We start from the raw sequence: 18,046 nt of genomic DNA on the forward strand, positions 1-18,046 counted from the left end.
TAGCTTTTGGCCCAAAAATTTACCAAGAGGTGTATATGTACCCCGCGAATTGCAGCACCTAGGCCCTGCTGAAACCTGTGCAGAATTTTGGATCGAGTGATTCCACATGAATCTACCATATATGAATATGTGGTTGTGCCCTTGGCCTCCAAGCGACTTATCCACTTTTTCATACAAAGGCTAACAGAGTTCAACGATCATCTAAGTACTCTAATTTCTATGTGTTTATATAGCAAAGGTATTTCCCTCAATGTTCGATCGCTTAGTCACTATTACAGCTAGCATGTGGGTTAGGGTTGTATGAAGTCATCGGATCGCTATGAAGTTAAGAATTTTCACTCTGCATCCCCTGTCTGCAGCTGTCGTGAACTGGGCTGCACTGCATTTTGCGAAAGAAATTTTTTTGACTGCTGTAATACACACCACTATGTAGCACAAACGATAACCAAGAACGAAATAATGACCTGAAGCCGGTTCGGAGTCTTCGTGCACGCTCCTAGCTCCGGCTCCTGCGAAAAAAAGGAGAGGGAAAAAATCACAAGATCGGAAAGAAATAAAATACCAATGCTCCAGCCTGGGATTGTAATAGTTATACAAAAGCTGTCAAACTCTCTCCCGTCATAATTGTGCGACTGCGGCTTTCCAGAGTCTAGGAATTTAAAGATGTTTTAGGTTAGGGTTACAAAAAGGGGTTCGGTATCTGCGAGATTGATTGGTGATATTGGTCAACAACGAACTAACCCTTTGTTTCGGGACCGGATTGAGATGTCTCTCCACCTACAAATACGCTGTGTTTAGTATACGGCCGGATGAGGTTATTTCCCCTTGAGTATCTAAACGGTGATTGGGAGCAATTTGCCCATAATATATGATTCTCCTCCCCTCAGAACTCATCACTACCTCACCCGTAGCATTGAGGTGCCCGGAAAGTAACATTTGAGGGGGGACATTCTGTATACTATGCGACGTATTCACAGAGATTTCATGGATAGTATCAAGGTTGTATCAAAGAAGCGGATTTTCCGCTGATAGCAAGTCCTGAAACGTTTAACTGAATCATGGGACATCACTCGCCATGAGACTTGGCAATGCGCATTCGATCCTGTAGAGCCACGGCCATATAATGACCTGCTCAAAAGAAGAAATAAAATGTATGTACTGTACTGCACAATACCTATAGCAAAGAGACTAACTACCGGTGTATACGATATTCTAAGAGGATAATTGAGAAAAGTGTTTCGTCGCCAACGAGCAATTAAGGACAACCTAGCAGGCAATCCGTAGCCCTACCAGAGTACAAAAGAAATCCAGACGAAAGGAGGGGATAAGGAAAAGCGGAATAAGAAAATAAAGAAGAAGAAAAATCGACACGACGCCAACCTATCTTAAGGCTTTAAACTCCGGTTGTTACAAATGCACAGTTCCCAATCTCAATCATGAGATGCCTCTAAACACCCTCCCATCAATCCCACCCCAGTCACTCCACCCTTTCCAATTTCTCGCCAGGAATTTTAGCCTTCTAGCCCTCGCGCCTGCATCCGCCAAGGCACTATTACTATCCAGCTCTACTGTTCGGTCCATTCCATTCCATCCTTCCAGATCAACGACTTTCATCCCTTTGCAAAGTCGTTCATCAGGCCAGTTTTCCTCTCCGCATGGCCAGCAGCTATCACCACTACTACCCATGGAGTTCTGAAGAGCTTCATAGCAAGTTGTACAGTATCGGTCCCGCAGCTGCACCGGCAGCTCGGCGGTAGATTTGAAGTCTGCCCGAGGCGCGGGAGGTTCGCAATTGGGAAATTTCAAACACTTTGCTACGCGGAAGTAGGTACGGTGTGGTTGGTGGGGAAGGTGTGGGGACGAAGAAGAGAAGCACCTTTGGTAGACCCAGAGCTCGTACTGACACATTTCTTGTCGCTTTGGTCTTTTTCAATATACCAGGGTGCAGATAATTCTCAGTTCTGTAAGAAGTATAAAGTAGAAACTTTCTCTCTCAGAAATTTAACTTTGAATTTCCGTTGTCGTTGATTTAGAATGGTATTGCTGCTGCTTAGTTGAATTCGAGTGATTATTAGAGCCTTCTTAAGCCTATGTACCGGTTGGTCGAGGGTCGATATAAACAAGGCGGATAGTCTGTTGGCAGTTGCTTCGAAAGAAAGAATCTTTAGCCTCGTCGGGTAACTAGTTATTCGTTGATAGCGGTTTCGAAACTGCACCTACATATCGAGCAAGGTCGATGTAGGTATTTCTCCGTCTAGTTCTCTAGCTCGTGTAATTTGAATTCCTGTTGGCTTTGCTTTTTTTCTTATTGTTCAGTTCCCGGACCTTCTTATTCACTCAGGGTACAGGTGACGGTGGTTGTGGATGTCTGCGTTTGTTTATCTGTTCTGCTCGGGTTGCAATGAATGATGAAGTGTCTTAATGTTGGCCACATAAGAGCAAACGCAGAAGTTACCGGCAACGAGGGTTGAATTAAAAGAGGAAGAGGAGGAGGAGAAGACATGCAAGAGAAGTAAAGTACTTGTCGGGAAAAACTCGTGCTCATAATTCTGACTGTCAGTCGCTCCCCTGGCATATCAGTGATTATGATTAATTACAGGTCGGATCGGAGACTAGACTGCGCATACACTCTCAGTGAATGGAGGAGGCGCAAATTTGGTCAAATTAACCAGTGCACTAGGCATGAGGCTCCGCACATCCTTCTTTCTTCTATTTGCGTGGAGGAGGCTTAAGTTGGAACATGTTAAGTAGCTCAGGGGAACCTAATTTCATTTCAGCTGGAGCGGAGCCTAGTTCTCTGGTGAACTATTTATTTTTCAACATCGTTCAAAACAGAGCCCTAGTAGATTTTCCAAACGGACCAAATTTTAGGAGCAGGCTGAGATCTGGGCCGATAAGGTACATGTAGATATTCTGTATGGTAGCATGTACGCCTGCATATGCAGCAGAGTTGCGGGTTATTCTAGCTAAGGCAAGTGCATGGATTCGTTGCCAGTAGGAGTTTTTAAGCCGCAGCTCATGCGCAGAGAAAGGCCGAAGATCTGTGCATATTACATGCCATGTTGCAGTAAGTACTCACTCGATCACTCAACTCCATAGCTACAAAGCACCACCTAATCCTCCCCCTCTCCTCTTCAGAACCCCTCACCACCTAGCCACTCTCTACCAGGAAACCCTTACTCTAAACGAACGAACGAGCGAAGGAACAACAAAGGGCCTGCGTCATGCTCCACTCGCTGAAGAGGGAAAAAAGGGAAGGAAAAAAGGAAAAACAGGTGTTGTGCGTGGCCGGCGGGTGTCATCGTGTCCCTCAAAGGTATGTACGGGGAAGGAAAGAAAAGTCTGACGCATACCTGCAGGTCGCTATTGACACTCGAAACCCTGGGGGATAATACCTGGTTGTAAGCCTGTCGTACCGGAACCGGTATGATGTACTGTGGACGTCTTTAAAACCCCTTCCTTGCCCGCCTAGTTCTACCTCATGCCTGTGGGCCTTAATTGATAACGGGTAACTAGCAGCTATATAGGAATGCAGCTACACATTCTATCAAAGAACATAAGGGAAAAGAAAAAGCAATACTTGTAGGGACCGATGCTGTTGAAGGAAGCTCCAGCTCCATGGGAGGCTGCTTTCAAAGGCGCAGAGTATGGACATACCTACCTATATCAACCGGCCTACATACCCGACGATAGAGCACAGCCAGCATTTTTCTTACGTGTCCAAACTCACTCCATCCAGTTTTTCCTTGTCTGTTCCGGACCTACCTGATGGATACGGGCGTTGCAATGCAGCGTGCACGTGCGGGTCAGTCTAGATCTGCTGATCGGGATAAATGTGTATATCCCCCGACCCATAACAAAGAGATGCTGAAACTGCACCAGCTGGGTTGGGGATTCACAGCAAACGAAACACAAGATTTGTATTGCTGGGGGAGCCAGGTGATCAGGATTCAAAGACCGCCGACTAAATACATGATGTACACAATGCACATACATATACTTCCTATATTCAGTCTCGTAGGAAGGTATGATGACAAAGGATGGAATAGCGTGTGGATAGAGCTGACAATACATGTATTAACTATAAAATAGGTACATTTAGCTTTCTCCAGCTCTGGCCGGCTAATATTTGAGAAAATTATATTACAGACCATCTAAACTAAACTACATATACTTGATTTACATAAAAAAAACATCTGGATATTCTCGTTTCCATGTTGAACGTTCGAAGATTAAGCTCCAATATCGAGGTATAGAGGTAGAATAAGCTCATTGTCCTCTGCTTCAGTTTTCACTTATCAGATCTTCTAATTCCCCATTCTCCGTATACCGCAGTACTAGACCATACTAGACTATAGAAGAAAATCTCATCTGGTTTAGTCAATACGTTCCTAGAGTAATTTGTAGAATGTTTCAATCTTGTACGTAACCCTAAACCGAGACTTGAAACGGCTCAACCTCGCCCGCCACTTAGTAGCTTCATAATATTTTTAAGCCACACCCCAAGACTCAGCGTCCATGCAGAGTTGAACCATCAATCGATAAGGGTACAGGGCATACAACACCAACATTCGAGCCTCAATAAGTCTCTATCAACTCAGCGTCCCAATCTCAGACAGCCATAAATTGCAACAGGCACCCACGAATCTGGTCCGTATATCAAATGAAAGATGTATAAATTCAACCATTGAATACTCACTCAATTCTCAATTTAGACCCCCAGCGCCTTTCTACCCGGAAAGTACAATGCCCACAAGCGCCCGCTCAATGGCCATCACTGAGCTCCCAAAAGCCCCAGGGCTCCGCACTCACACGAGCATCTTCGATTCCATCACACTCATAAAAGCCTCTATCAAAGATCCCATTCTACGAGAAATCCGCAAAGACTACCGCTTCATCTGCTGCCGCTGCAATTACTCACAGATCGTCTTCGGCCACTGCAATGTTGCTTCTGATAAGCCTGGCCAGACAGTGTTAACATACTTGGAGCAAAGGTCGGAGGGTCTAGTGCCGAGGCCACTGCGAAAGTGGTCGTGTGGTGGGGGGTGTTTTGAGCGGGAGGATACCCATGTGGCGTGCAATGGGTGCCAGTTTGCGGTGCGGTATCGGATCGTGGGCGGGCGGGGTGGGGTTTGGCTGACTGCGGATAGAATTGAAGTCATGTCTTGAGTGAAGGGGGAGCGAGGAATCTGTATAGCTGTTGGGGGTATCTTGATTTTTCTATCCACGGATTTTTTGTGGGTTTCGGGCGTTAAATTCGTTTGATGAAGTACTTTCAGCATTTTTCATACCCTAAATTACATACTTGCATGAATCAGTAGCAATACATAGTCCTCTTCACAAATCATAACGCCAGCGCATATCTTTAGCTAAAACTGCCCGTATAAGACTACAATATCCCGCCCGGCCAGCCCGAGCTCTGGGCACATAAACTGGAAGACAAGATCATCCAGGAATTCGCCCAAACGAAGCTCTTTGAGGTTTTGATTAGGTCAGGTAGTTGCGATTTGAATGTTTCAACGAGTGATAAATGATGATGCACCCAATTTAGGCACCTTACTCCCAGGGTTAGGGTTAGTTGCATTGACCTTGCACTCGTTCCTGAGTACCCTGAAGTTTACTTGCATAGTCGCTCAGCATTTGCTCACTCATCATCGTGCTCAGCAACATGTGAATGTCGACCGTCAATGACACTTGGCAACGCATGGCGTTTAAATACTAGTAGACCCACACCGAGCATCTATCGGTCTTTCTCCCCATCTCCGTTACAACAACGCCCCACAACCATAAACCGTTCACGTTAGAGAAAGATTGTTTACTTATGTTCCGAATGGCTTTTCGTCTCAGCCGCATGTCAACAAATCTGAATACACTTCAACTGTTTCGTCCCGGGATGGCAAGAAAGCGTTTTGTTGCAGCCCCATTGTTTTGCCGTACCATTACTGAAGGTGGATTGACACCGGACGGGGAAGGGAGTTTTACACCGGGGGAGAGGAGGTTTGTTTCCATATCATCAGTCTATGATGGATGCTGCTAACTGAGCTTACCAGCGTTGGTATGAACGGCTCGATACGAAAATTGAGACCAAGACTGAAAAGCTTGATACGAAAATCGAGCTAAAGTTTTCTCAACTTTTGGATGTCAGCGAGCATTGCTGACGCGACCCATTACTCGGTGAACTCATTAGCATTCAGCAACGCTTACACAGCGGTACTTTAGCTCTTCGCACAACAAAACACGAAGATTGATACCATCTCGACGGAAGTTAGCAACATGGGGAAGAATCTTGCATCAATTAAGACCATGACATCGGTTCTCTATTTTATCATCATCAGTGCAGTCGTTGGCGGAGGAGGCGGTGTGAGTACAATAATCTTTACTAGACCGTTAGTTTATTGATGTTGACAATACTCTATCATACTCAGCTTCTTAGCTATTTCATCCAAGATCATTTCAACCGCGGCAGTCAACATTCAACAGTTGAAGTTCAACAAGGACAGCCTCAAGACCAAGTTCAAGAAGGACAAACTCCAACCACCGCAAGTAACAGCTAACAAGCAGAAGTAACTTGCAGCAAGGCACTAGGATTAGATTGCGGGGATCTGGCGTTTTGGCTGTTGCATTAGGATAAATGGGCTACTACGGTACATCTACTATACTATAAAAGAATATGTACCGAAAAGGTTTCGCTAAAACCTAACCCTGAATCTGGTGCCCTCAACATTGAATGGAATACAGCAGATATCAATTTCATAGCTAACAAAGGGATAGATGAGGTGGTCCTCAAATCTGATGGGAGGTTCTGCTATCTGTACTCGGGCCGTAGGAGATTAGTCACAGGTGCTAGAAGAGCCTGAGTTCTACTACATGTACACACATACCAGTAACCCGGGGGTGCCCCTAGTAGGTACAAATAAAAGGAGTTTCTACTTATTATTTAGTTATTTTAAAGGGGGCGAAGCCCAGTACAGGAGCGAAGCGACGTCGCATTTCTTTATTTTAATTTTGATTTATTATTTACTATTAACTATCATGAGATTTATTGTGGAGTACTAATACTAACGAGCGTGAGTGTGGACCGTCAAGCAGCTATCCGTTTGCTTTCAGTAAATTATTCTTAGTTTCTAAATGCTAGGTTAAGTATGCATATGTGAGGAATCCTGCTATCTTCATCATTTAACTCTAGGTCAAAGTTCAGTAAAGCACTATGAAGGCCGGCTTCTACTTCATTTGAAAGGAGAGCCCGACTTCGAACCCTTGAATTCTAGAGTAAGAGAAGTATGATAGTTAATACCTGAGCTTCAGGGCGTTGCTAAGCGCAGCGCAGCTCCAGTTATGTGATATGGACGTAGAATACGTAAGCAAAGAGCTTTACGAATCTCTCCACGGTCAACTATTCGGTTTAGGACGACTATAAATTTCTCTTTTCTCAGAAGCTCTCTCTCTCTTCACTCTTGCTACACATCTCTGATAAATTCTATCTAGAAACCTAGCTGTGAAGTTTAGGGGACATTGCCATAACTGTAAGGTTGCATGCAATTAATGAATTTAACAAACAAAAAAAAAAAAAAAAACCTAGCTGTGAATCAAGAATTCTCATCAAGATACCCCCGGAAATACTACCTCATCTCGAATTATCCAATTTCTCAAATACCCTAGAGTACTTATTCGATAAGACTACATGTAGGTTACAAGGTTAGATCTAGCTATGCTGGCATAGCACTTTGACGCCGCAGCTCTGCGCCGCCTCACCGGCATCTGCCCCACACACACACACAGCCAAACAGTTGATGAATCGACCCAACAGCATGGAACACATAATTACATGCATTTATGATGCATAGTTAAGTTCGGTACCGACCTATAATACATAGCAGCTACATGTACCTAACCGATAGATCAGATCTAAGACACCGAAACCCAAAAACTCCGATCCCCCAAAACTCCAGAAAATACGCCTTTCCAGTAACCAAAAAAAAAAAAAAAAAGGACAAAATAAAATACCAAAACGCCCCAGTTTATACAAGCATGCTGAACCCAGCAGCCAACATATTATACGCCTAACCTTGTTTCGCCGTTTTTCCTCTTGACTACAATGCAGCCAACAATAACGTTGATAATCATCAACGACTCCGCAGCAGCAACTAGCCAGCTCATTGAGAATGCAAACCCCTTTATTATAAACCATGGTAAGTTATAAAACTAATCAATTGGAGTTTGAAGTGGTATGGTAGCATACTATTTCGCCGCAAACCACCCTGAATTGAGCTTCTGGATGATCTATCTTTCTGTTGTCGCACGACCATGTCCAAAAGGTGTGGTAGTTGTTGTTATACCAGTAGAGAAAGCAGGCGCCAAAAACCGCCAGCGGTAGCCCAATTACAGCCACAATGAGTGATAAAATATCACTGAGTCGTGTTATATGTCGAATCTAAGTAAGTGAGTGGTCCCCAGTCAATGACACACTCCTTCATGACTGCACATAGAAAACTAACCTTTGGGAAAATTCCAGCTATCAGAAGTCCACCGCTAAAGAAAGATGTGACACAACCTACAGCCAATAATGTATCGCTCGGCCTCATATCTAAGTACTCAGGCCATATATCTTGCCCGGCATAAAGCAAGCCCCTATCTTTGGTCGAATAATATTCCACATATGCGCTCGCAATCCCAGCCACTACCCCACTGAAGCAAAAGTCGAAAACAATCGTATGAAAAAGCGACACCGAGAAACATACAACGAACGAGTCTCGTTTGTTGTTCGGCTGTTTATTTGTAATGAAATCTGTGATGAAGGGAGTATTGAATCGAAAGTCGCAGCAGTTGGAAAATTTGGAAGCCTTTTTTCCAATGATAGAAAGTCACTTGAGTGAATCGAGCCATTGTCTTTTGTGTCTGTTGGCAGATGAATACCTAGACCAGTATAGTAGCTGGGGACCGGTATGTTTCCTCCGGTTGCGCTCAAGCTCCTCTCGAGCATCTGTTAGGTGGTTGATTTCGTTTTCTGGGTGGTTTCTTTTTGATTGGTTTGAGCTAAATCTGAAGTTGTGATTGAGATATATTGGGACACTTCCACTCAGTGTGCGTTGAGACTGCTGGGCGACTACTCAGATATAAGCACTTTATGTAATATCTAGAAATCTTGTAGGATCTATCATTTATGGCCGTCTGGAGTGCGTAGGTTCCACCGGGTTCTCCAAAACGGCGCTAAAAATTATTTCGAAACCACAAACCCCGAGTTTACCGGCCGCATTTGGCACAACTGGGCCACAATACTAAGCTGAGACGGCACTGTAACCTTATTAGGAAAACTTCTAAGCCAAAATCCCACCACCTCCGGAAGATCAGATAGCAACAAACGTTGAGTTGCAATAGTTTGAATGTGATTTCGCAGCCGTTGACAACTATTCATTTTTACAAAATGCAAGACGAAAAAAACAGTAAGTCTTGCAAGTACCTTCGCGAATACACAGTTTTGGTAGGGGCATTACTCCCCGTTAATACATCCTATAAACTCACCTCCCAGGATGGCGCATATCTCGCACCCTCAACACCGATTTCTAAACCTCATCTTGTGGATAAACATAAGCATGTCAAGGGAGTCCCCGTCTCCAAATGAGGCTTGATTTAGGTTCCACAGACACGCCTTATCCTCAGTCAATGCGCCCTGATATCCTTGGCTTGATCCCTGCGCATGCACAGGTACACGTTCCTGTACCTACAAGGTTCGAGGAGTAGGTACAGTTGGATGGCCAAAACATTACGCCAACGGGTTTGGATACGGAATATGAAACGTTCGATACTGGCTCCCCTATGAGTCTTGAACTGAAATTTCTTCAAACATGTAAGTATCGTAGTACACATTCGCCACGGTTTCAATAAACTCGCCGTGCGCTCCACAGCTATCGTCGCCTGATATGGAAATCTAGGGGTTGGGTAAGGGTTCGTGTAACCTGCGTGCAGGTGTATGCAGGGTGGTTTTGACGTTGCCAGACAGTTTCCTGTCGATTTCATGGAGTCAAGCTTCAAGAAGACGGCATAATATGTAGAGTAAGCATGAGGCTTATTGGTGGTTTTCCCCCTGACGAACCTTGGTACCGAACGTGCGCGCAGATCACTACTTCAGGTTACACAGTGATCTCAAACTACACTTTCTGAATACATAGCTATATGTTTATACATGTACTATTATGTACCTGACTACTAGAATCTGTCACTATAACATGGGGAAACGGAGAACCGGAAGTTACACGCATTTCCTAGATCCATAAACAACCTTAGGTAGATGCGTAACCCGCGGTAGTCGAGCATAGACTAAAGCAGGTGGCCGTGCTTATAGTGCACGTATATACGGTAGACCGAATCCCTACAGACCAAATCAGAGCGAAAGGCAGTATTAAATATCGCCACGCGGGTACATTATAGTATCCACATGCAAGTAGACAGTATCCATACTCTGCATATGTAAATTACGTAGTTTTCACCTCTGGTGACCATGATGATCTAGTGGAGATGCTGAAGGATCCAAGTTAATTAAATGGATGGGATTTACGACACACATGATGATATTTCAGTGTGCTCTCGATTCGTAATGCTAAATAGCGTCGGAATATATACTCTTAGTCTCGTTCCCTGAATCAAGGCAAACACAGGCTGGGCACGAGACTAATATACTCTATAATTTGAGTTGATGAATTTAGCAACCTGATCCTCCAGCACTGTGTATGGTCAATAATCTTCAACCCAGAAACCATATTAATACTTTTCTACCAAATGACACGGTTTAGACGGCCTTATGATGACCCATACTTTAGAATAGAATATCCAAAAGGCATTAATTATAAGGAGCCCTTTTCCAGACCCGCCACTTCCGGCAACTTGATTTTGTTGATTATAGTTTGTATTCGTTATATATATTCAACAGTAACACTTTAATGAGCATCATCATAATCATTTATCGATATGATCACTACAATCCCACAACTAGTCGCCACCGCCCGCAGCCCCTAGTGCTACCCGCATCCACCGCCATTGTTCCTTGAACGGCGAGAAGAGTGCTCACTATATTGGAGCTTGGAACGTAAGCCAAATCTGATATTGGGCTTGAACCCACCAAAAAGACCAGTTGCTGGCCCCCAACCGGCCTAGGAAAGCCCAGTTCAAGCCTGGCAGACCAGTATGGTGACCAACCCGCGTAGATGTTATTTTCAATAGCCTGTCCGTAACTGCCGCAACTTGGTCCTCCTCCATAATCTGGAGGCTCTAGCTTTCAAGGTTGTAAGTTTGGACGAATACTTTGCTCATGATATTTGAGCTAGCCGACTAGTTAATAGCTCATGGCCATCGCAGATGTGAATCAAAGTAAAAACTGGGATTAGCGGATTCCGTATAAGCTTGAAAGACCATTGTGACACAATCAGTCTTCTAGTTAATATAGTAGTACGTGTGTGCAGTTTGGGTTATAAAGGTGACGGTGATAAAGGTTAGAAGTGTTGAAAATAAAGCTCGAGGCTCTAGGTGATCAAAGATTGATAGTTTTTGCGGGTGGCGAACCATCGGTAGGAAAGGAAAGAAAGAAAGCAGGTGAGATACAGGCGGAAACGAAGTATAATGCGTTAATACACTAACACTACAGGGTTTCCCCACCACCGCGTTTCGCTGCCAAACGTTCAGATGTCAAGTAAACGATACTTACTCATATGTGTTTATTATCCAAGGGCCAGATAACATGATTAGATACATGGATGATGGGAATTCTTAAACCCGTGTGACATCTACATGCATGTACTATATGAAATACGAACTTCGCCAGATAAAAACCCAGTATAGTATTCTTTGCTTCTTCGTTTATAAACCCAAGCGCTAAAACCTTTCCTTTCTAATTCTCCTACCTCCCTTTCTTTTTCTATCGTATCTATCTATTATAATTAACAAGTTGCATAAGCAGTAATCATAGAAGATACTTTAATCATATGATATCACTCGATCATGTCGATTTGCAAGATCCCCATGACGTCAGGCAACAAACAAGGATATTTGGTTTTCAGTTAGGATACCGTGAGTGCGTACATGTATTTAGCCATCACGACGGCTCAGTTACTTATACAAAGTTGTATTCTGATTTTCATCCCTGAGTTTGGTGTTACCGACGCCAACTGCTGGCCGCACAGCGGCCACGAAGTCACAAACCCTCATTCCATTTCATAATTCAAGAGTAACGTATGTGCAACAAACAGATCCCACCAAGGACCAATTCCTTATGTATGATATTTATTGTACACCGTGTTATACACTCAATCGTAGGACTACATGTATCAGTCAAACAAAAACCCAACGTGCCAGCCGTATGTACTTCCTACTACATCTCCAGATCATTAAAGACTGAATTCAGGTCACCGGGTGTCGGTATGAAGAAACATACCATTGATTCCTTAAGATTGCGATGGGTCCATGACGCTGTCGTGCGCTAGATTATCAATGAAATCCGCGGCCCCCTCCTTAACCATCCGTCCAACCTTCGTTCCGTCTCCAACGGTGCCGCTGGCTTTCATATCGTTCTTGGCAACACTCGGCTTCTGTGCGTGCCAAAAGATAAAATTAGATAACAGTATTCTTCACTTATAGTATTTTCATGAATCTAGTGAATTACAGTTTGGTCATGTGTGTCATGGAGCCCAGAATTAACGCTGTGTAGGGTTGAGGAATCAGGGTCTGAAGAGGTATTTGCGGGTGTCTTCGTGAGGCCTGATCCGCCTTTAACTGCGGTAGGTAAACGGTTCTGACTTGATGATGACATGGCTTCGTGCTGATAGAGAACTTCCAGATTGTTTGTGTGATAACTTTTAAAGGCGAAAAAATAGAAATCGAGAGGGTCGAATACTTATGATATCGGGAATATACTAACAGCAACTCGCTCTTTAATAAGGATTTATAGACATAGGGCTGAATAATATTAGGGTTAGATTACGTCAATGTTCCGTAAATTTGTGGGACGTGACTGACGTCATTATATCTCCATCGATATTGGGAACCCTGGCCCTAGATGTCTTCAAAGCACAAAACGAGGTCTGATGATGAGTACATGTGTACCGATTCGCGGCATTATAGAATGTGAATTAATCTCCCAAATGGGATATTAATGATTTATGGCCCGAAGCACATCTATGGGTATGGGTAGATACTTGTATCCAAACTCTGCCACTGGTTCCTCACCGACTATCACCCGGTAGATACCTGCTAGCCACATTGGACATGCCTTCCATAGCTACTAACCTGACCACCCCCAAACAGTCAATGTAAATATTAAGGATCTCCGTTATAACCAATTCTGTAATAATCATACTCAACTGTTCGTTCAATGGTGTTCAGGTGGCTATGGAAGGCGCAGTTTTCTGCCAGACAACCCTGAAAATTGGCATATTCAAGTAAATAATATTATCCTCTCAGTTGAAGTCTTCCAGACATGCAGTTGCATGCGTGTATATGTGGTTAGTGCATAATGTTTCCCGCCGCTACCAGTTCTTAGGACAGTAATTGGCAGAGACTTGCTGTCGTGATAAGTAGAAGTATCCTTTATCTCAGCATGAATCCCATATCCATGCCCTATTTATGCCCCTAAACCAACATGGATTCACTATCGTGCATTCCCCTTCTCCTTTTGTTAACATTGCTTATCTGAAGGTATGTACTCAACATGTTCTCTCTGGTCCAGATCCTGTATTTCCGATTTTCAGACGTCATATCCGAGAATCCTTTACATCTTCAATTAAACATGTATCAAAGGCTTAGGCTTTGGACGCTTATGAAAATAAGGTCCTCGGCACTTGTCCACAGGCTTAAGGAATTCGGCAGACCTAAAAGTCGCTTATTGTATGGAAAGATGGGATCAGTGGACCGCAGCCTAATTCCACTAAAAGGACGTCTCCGTGATAGCTTCTTCTTCATAGAAGTTTCATAGAAGTGAAAATTCCGTAGAAAAACGCACTATTAAACCGGTGATGGCGTCATGCAGCAATTGCGGTTAGCTAGAGCAAGGGACAGATGGGTAATTCTGTTGAATCGAGGGGTTTCCAAGGCATTAAAAGCACGAGGTAATTTTCTTCGCTTCTTAGCAGTTTCCGGCTCTCCAGTCTTTAACACATTGCTGTTAAAAACGCGGGGAGTTTTCAGTTCTTGATAGTCTCCAAAGCTTGGTACCTGGATTTAAATGTCTTATTTTGGCCTGTTGCATGTTGTCAAAGTGAGCTGGCAGTAAGCGCCTCTCAGCTGAGGTCCCATGATTGTAGAACGGGAGTTTTAATTCCCGTCTAAGCCTCTGAAGTCGGATTCTTCCAAAAATCGATTAATGTCGGAACTGAATAAAATCGGGCATCTAACTAAGCCGAGATGAAGCTGCGTATTTATCTGTTGCGGGGACCCCTGCTCCAAGATATTCGGTGAGATTTAGTTCTCAAGTATGTTTAACCCCCTGAGCATGTGGTAGATCTGAAGATCCTGCAATCCTCCCCCATTCCACAGCAAGCGCGACACTATGGCGATCTTATAGTTAAGAGACACACCTGCAACAGCTCAGGTGAGAAGTTATATTTTCATAAAGAGTCCTTAATTGAAACGCACGGCGTGTTGGATGTGATGATGTACAATTCCGTAAAAACCTTGCATATCATTTCCGGAATCTCGGAGGGCCGTTGTCGATAAGCAATCTCTGAATTGTTTAACACCCGGCGGTAGTATTCCCGAGTGTATGATATGCCGACGCGTTATCCAATATCAGAAGGTTTTTTTAAACAGCCCCCAATACCTTTTACCTAGACATTAATTACGCCCCTCGGGTTTCGAGACGGCTATTACTATCCTGCTTTTAACAGTCAGTCACCGTACGATAAACCGAACATGACGTTCGTACTTGCCTTGGTACATACATACGCCAGCCTTCACGTAGTATCCCCGGCCCAGAAAAATTATATTAATATGCATACCGCATAACCATTTATCTTGTCGTCTTTGGCATGCTTTATGTAAAAGTACAAATGCACATACATACATATGTACATATGTACATACAAAAGGTTAGCAACGAAGTCCACGAGACTTCATGAAAATTCGTATCGTATGGCACTATACTTTCCAAATATGGGTGATAGATTCATCAAGTTTTCCAGTAAGCTCGTTTCCACGTTTGTTTCCATCGTTGTTCAAGGCTTCTACGACAACTACGTGGTCCCCCTTGTATCCATACTGTAGAGTGTGTAGGTACTTTTGTGCAGCCACTCACCGGAAAAACTGCCGGCTCAAAAGAGAATCTCATAGGTTCAGTGAAAACCGCATTTCAACACGCAAAAGGCAAAAAAAAGTCACACCTTTCGTTATGTTATTTCCCCCCCTCTCGCTTCTTCCGGCATGCGCGCAGATCGATCCGCAGCAGCACGTGCGTTAGGTTATTGGAGCAATCGGACCGGGGGGTTGGCACTCTCTCCTCCGCGCTTCCATTCTTGAGCAAGTCTGTTATGTACTGCCGCAGCAAAGGATTCGTTATGGATTCCCTTCTGTCCCCCGGACGTTGTTGCTTTAGGAAGGAGGCGCTTCTGTTTCCGGTGGTCAGTTTAAAGGACTGATATGATAAGTGTGATTCTGAGAGAGCTTAATAGCGAAGGCTGAAAGAAAGGAAGAGCCAGTCTATATGTAGAATCTTGAGAGGGGGAGTGAGGATCACAAGGTTATGGTATATCTTTGGGAAGAGACCACACGGGCTGTTAAGCTTTTTTATGTGCACCGTTTGATACCGTTTGATACATTTCGTTTCCTTCTTTGATATCCGGCAAGCCAAGATGGGCGATCATTTTTGTTCTCCATCGATGGAAGTCTCTCCGGTTTCCGAGGGATGTACCGGGACCAATTCATACAGAGCCTGCTGCATGCTCCAGCCTTTTTCACGGCCCTGTTTCTGTTTTATTTTTACTCAGACATCGTGGCATCCCGGTGTAAACCCCTTGCTTACGTGTGTATTCATGTAGTACATGTGTGTCTATCTGAAAGGAAGAGACTTCTGAGCGGAATATATCTCAGGAGCCGCAAGGTACCTCTTATCGTATCGGGAGCGAAATAGTTAACTCATGTTTCCCTAAGCCATAGGATTCGTGAAAGAATGCGAGAGGAGAGGGAGGGGTAAACAAGCATCTACATTAGGAGTACTTAAGTTGGGTAGTACCGGTAAGTTGTCAACTCGGATATATCATTAACTACGCAACCGATGAACGGCCGGGCCGAAAGGCTCGCTCATACTCCGAATTATTCTCGTGCGAGCTACAATATAAATTTACATTCACATATGTATCTTGCTATTATCTACATGTATGTAATCCATGGTAAATCTTGTCCCAGCTCTTTGATGACAGAGAGAATGATAAGCCTACCTAAAGGAAATATATACCAGTACCTAGGCTCAGAATTCAAATGTGGCTTTTTTTTTCTTCTCCCATCTGTTTTTACTTTTTTTATTGTTTTAGTTTTGAGGCGTGACCAAGTCTTAGAACGATCACAGTTCCTGAGAAACTACCTCCCGGCTTTTTTCTTTCAGGCTTGGTAGGACTACGCCTGACCAGTAGGTATATGTAGCAGAGGTCCGTACAATTTTCAAGAGCACACCCTCGAGCACATAGTCATAGCGTTATTTAACGAAACAGATTATAAATGATTGGGATTTAAAGCTTGATCAGTCCCTATCTAAGATTGAGTTGTAACTTTAAGGTTATCATTATGGCAGAGCAGAGAAAAGACTATCGCCGTTTTTTTATCTCCATTCTCTTACTAAATTTTGCTCCAGGTCAAGGTTTCACGGCGTCTACAAATTTAGGAGCATGTTGTCGATAATACCGGTACTAGCTAGGGTAGGGGTACAGTAAGCATGTATTTTTGCTCGCAGACTTTTCTTCGCTCTCTCGTTCGTTGCTGGGCCAATAATGACGGTGGTTTCGGCTCGCTCAGAAAGTGGGGATGGGGACGACGCGACCAAAGGATGAAATTGGAGATCCTTTGGTAATCCGTTCGGTCAGCGCGAGTGTGGGGCTAAAGTTCTGTATTAGGCAAAATTTATAGTCAATAAATTTCACGGATGTTGAGAGTTATTGTTTGGGAGGGTTCGAGATCTGGTTTACCGAAATAGGGAGAGGAAGCAACTCTTTATTCTTTCAAAGCATTTTCCTCTTGTGCAGTCTTGCAATTGCATTAATTCGCGATACTTCAGACCGCACAACAAAAAGAGCAAGTGAGGCAAGGGCAATCTACAGGCGAGAAGAGCAAGCAGCAGGTAACGGGTAATGCTGCTGTTGCTGTGCCTTTCAAGACTCTTGATTGGAGGTGATGTGATTGAGAAAATCGACGGGACGAGCTCCACACCCACGCAAGTTTAGTGTGTCTTTCCCAAGAGCAAGGCAGCAAGCAGCACGCAGCAGGTGTGTGTGTGAAAGAAGAGCGTGAGAGGAACGAAGGAGTGGTGTGCAGCAGAACAGAACAACCTCCACCGATAGGGACGACATAGAGGGCCTGTCTCTTCTAGGTGCAAGAGATAGAGATAGACAGTGAGTTAAAGCGACAAAGGATACGAGTAGAAGGATCTAGGAGAACAACAGGATCCGTTTCTCGTTGTCTTCGGTTAGTCAGTACTCAATATTCTCTTGACATAGCTTCGAAACCGCGAAGTTCCTTCATTTCCCCCATTTGTGTTCGCCCTTTGCCGTGGATATCTCATACCTACCTTGTACCTACTACGCACGAACCTGCCGAATACCTCATCATACTTGCCCGTACCTTGGTCGCTTTACCTCCTCATCTTCTGTCTGCCCTTTAGACGCGACTTCCTGCTGTCTGCACTCGTCGTTATTCTTAACCCTACTACTCGTTCTCAGCCATACTCTATACCGGGCACCTCGCAGTCTCGCGCTCACAATCTCACTCACCACTCTGATTCTGACTCTGAACAGTGTCGCCATCTTGGTAATTTAACTTACGTTACGACTGTCGCCTTTGATCAGTGTACTCAGTAATAGTC

General features: G+C 44.1%; 4 protein-coding genes across 4 annotated transcripts; 2 read left to right on the forward strand and 2 right to left on the reverse strand.

Annotated features, from left to right (window-relative positions):
- Nucleotides 1-4,746: 4,746 nt before the first annotated feature.
- LAJ45_03350 (uncharacterized protein) lies at nt 4,747-5,169 on the forward strand (the record flags this gene model as incomplete). The annotated part of the gene is made up of 1 exon (XM_046112937.1): nt 4,747-5,169. The coding sequence occupies one exon, from the start codon at nt 4,747-4,749 to the stop codon at nt 5,167-5,169; it is 423 nt and encodes a 140-aa protein (XP_045973814.1).
- Nucleotides 5,170-5,893: 724 nt separating this feature from the next.
- Nucleotides 5,894-6,567, forward strand: LAJ45_03351 (uncharacterized protein; the record flags this gene model as incomplete). Its single annotated transcript, XM_046112938.1, has 4 exons — nt 5,894-5,997; nt 6,051-6,055; nt 6,336-6,360; nt 6,426-6,567. 4 exons carry the CDS (start codon nt 5,894-5,896, stop codon nt 6,565-6,567), a joined length of 276 nt encoding a protein of 91 aa, XP_045973815.1.
- A 1,485-nt stretch (nt 6,568-8,052) lies between these two features.
- LAJ45_03352 (uncharacterized protein) lies at nt 8,053-8,582 on the reverse strand (the record flags this gene model as incomplete). The annotated part of the gene is made up of 3 exons (XM_046112939.1): nt 8,053-8,172; nt 8,240-8,431; nt 8,496-8,582. The coding sequence occupies 3 exons, from the start codon at nt 8,580-8,582 to the stop codon at nt 8,053-8,055; spliced, it is 399 nt and encodes a 132-aa protein (XP_045973816.1).
- Nucleotides 8,583-12,431: 3,849 nt separating this feature from the next.
- LAJ45_03353 (uncharacterized protein) lies at nt 12,432-12,796 on the reverse strand (the record flags this gene model as incomplete). The annotated part of the gene is made up of 2 exons (XM_046112940.1): nt 12,432-12,575; nt 12,650-12,796. The coding sequence occupies 2 exons, from the start codon at nt 12,794-12,796 to the stop codon at nt 12,432-12,434; spliced, it is 291 nt and encodes a 96-aa protein (XP_045973817.1).
- Between the last annotated feature and the right edge of the window lie 5,250 nt (nt 12,797-18,046).

This window comes from Morchella importuna (genome assembly GCF_003444635.1).
Source record: "Morchella importuna strain M04M26 chromosome Unknown Morimp01GS007, whole genome shotgun sequence".
Classification (NCBI taxonomy): domain Eukaryota; kingdom Fungi; phylum Ascomycota; class Pezizomycetes; order Pezizales; family Morchellaceae; genus Morchella; species Morchella importuna.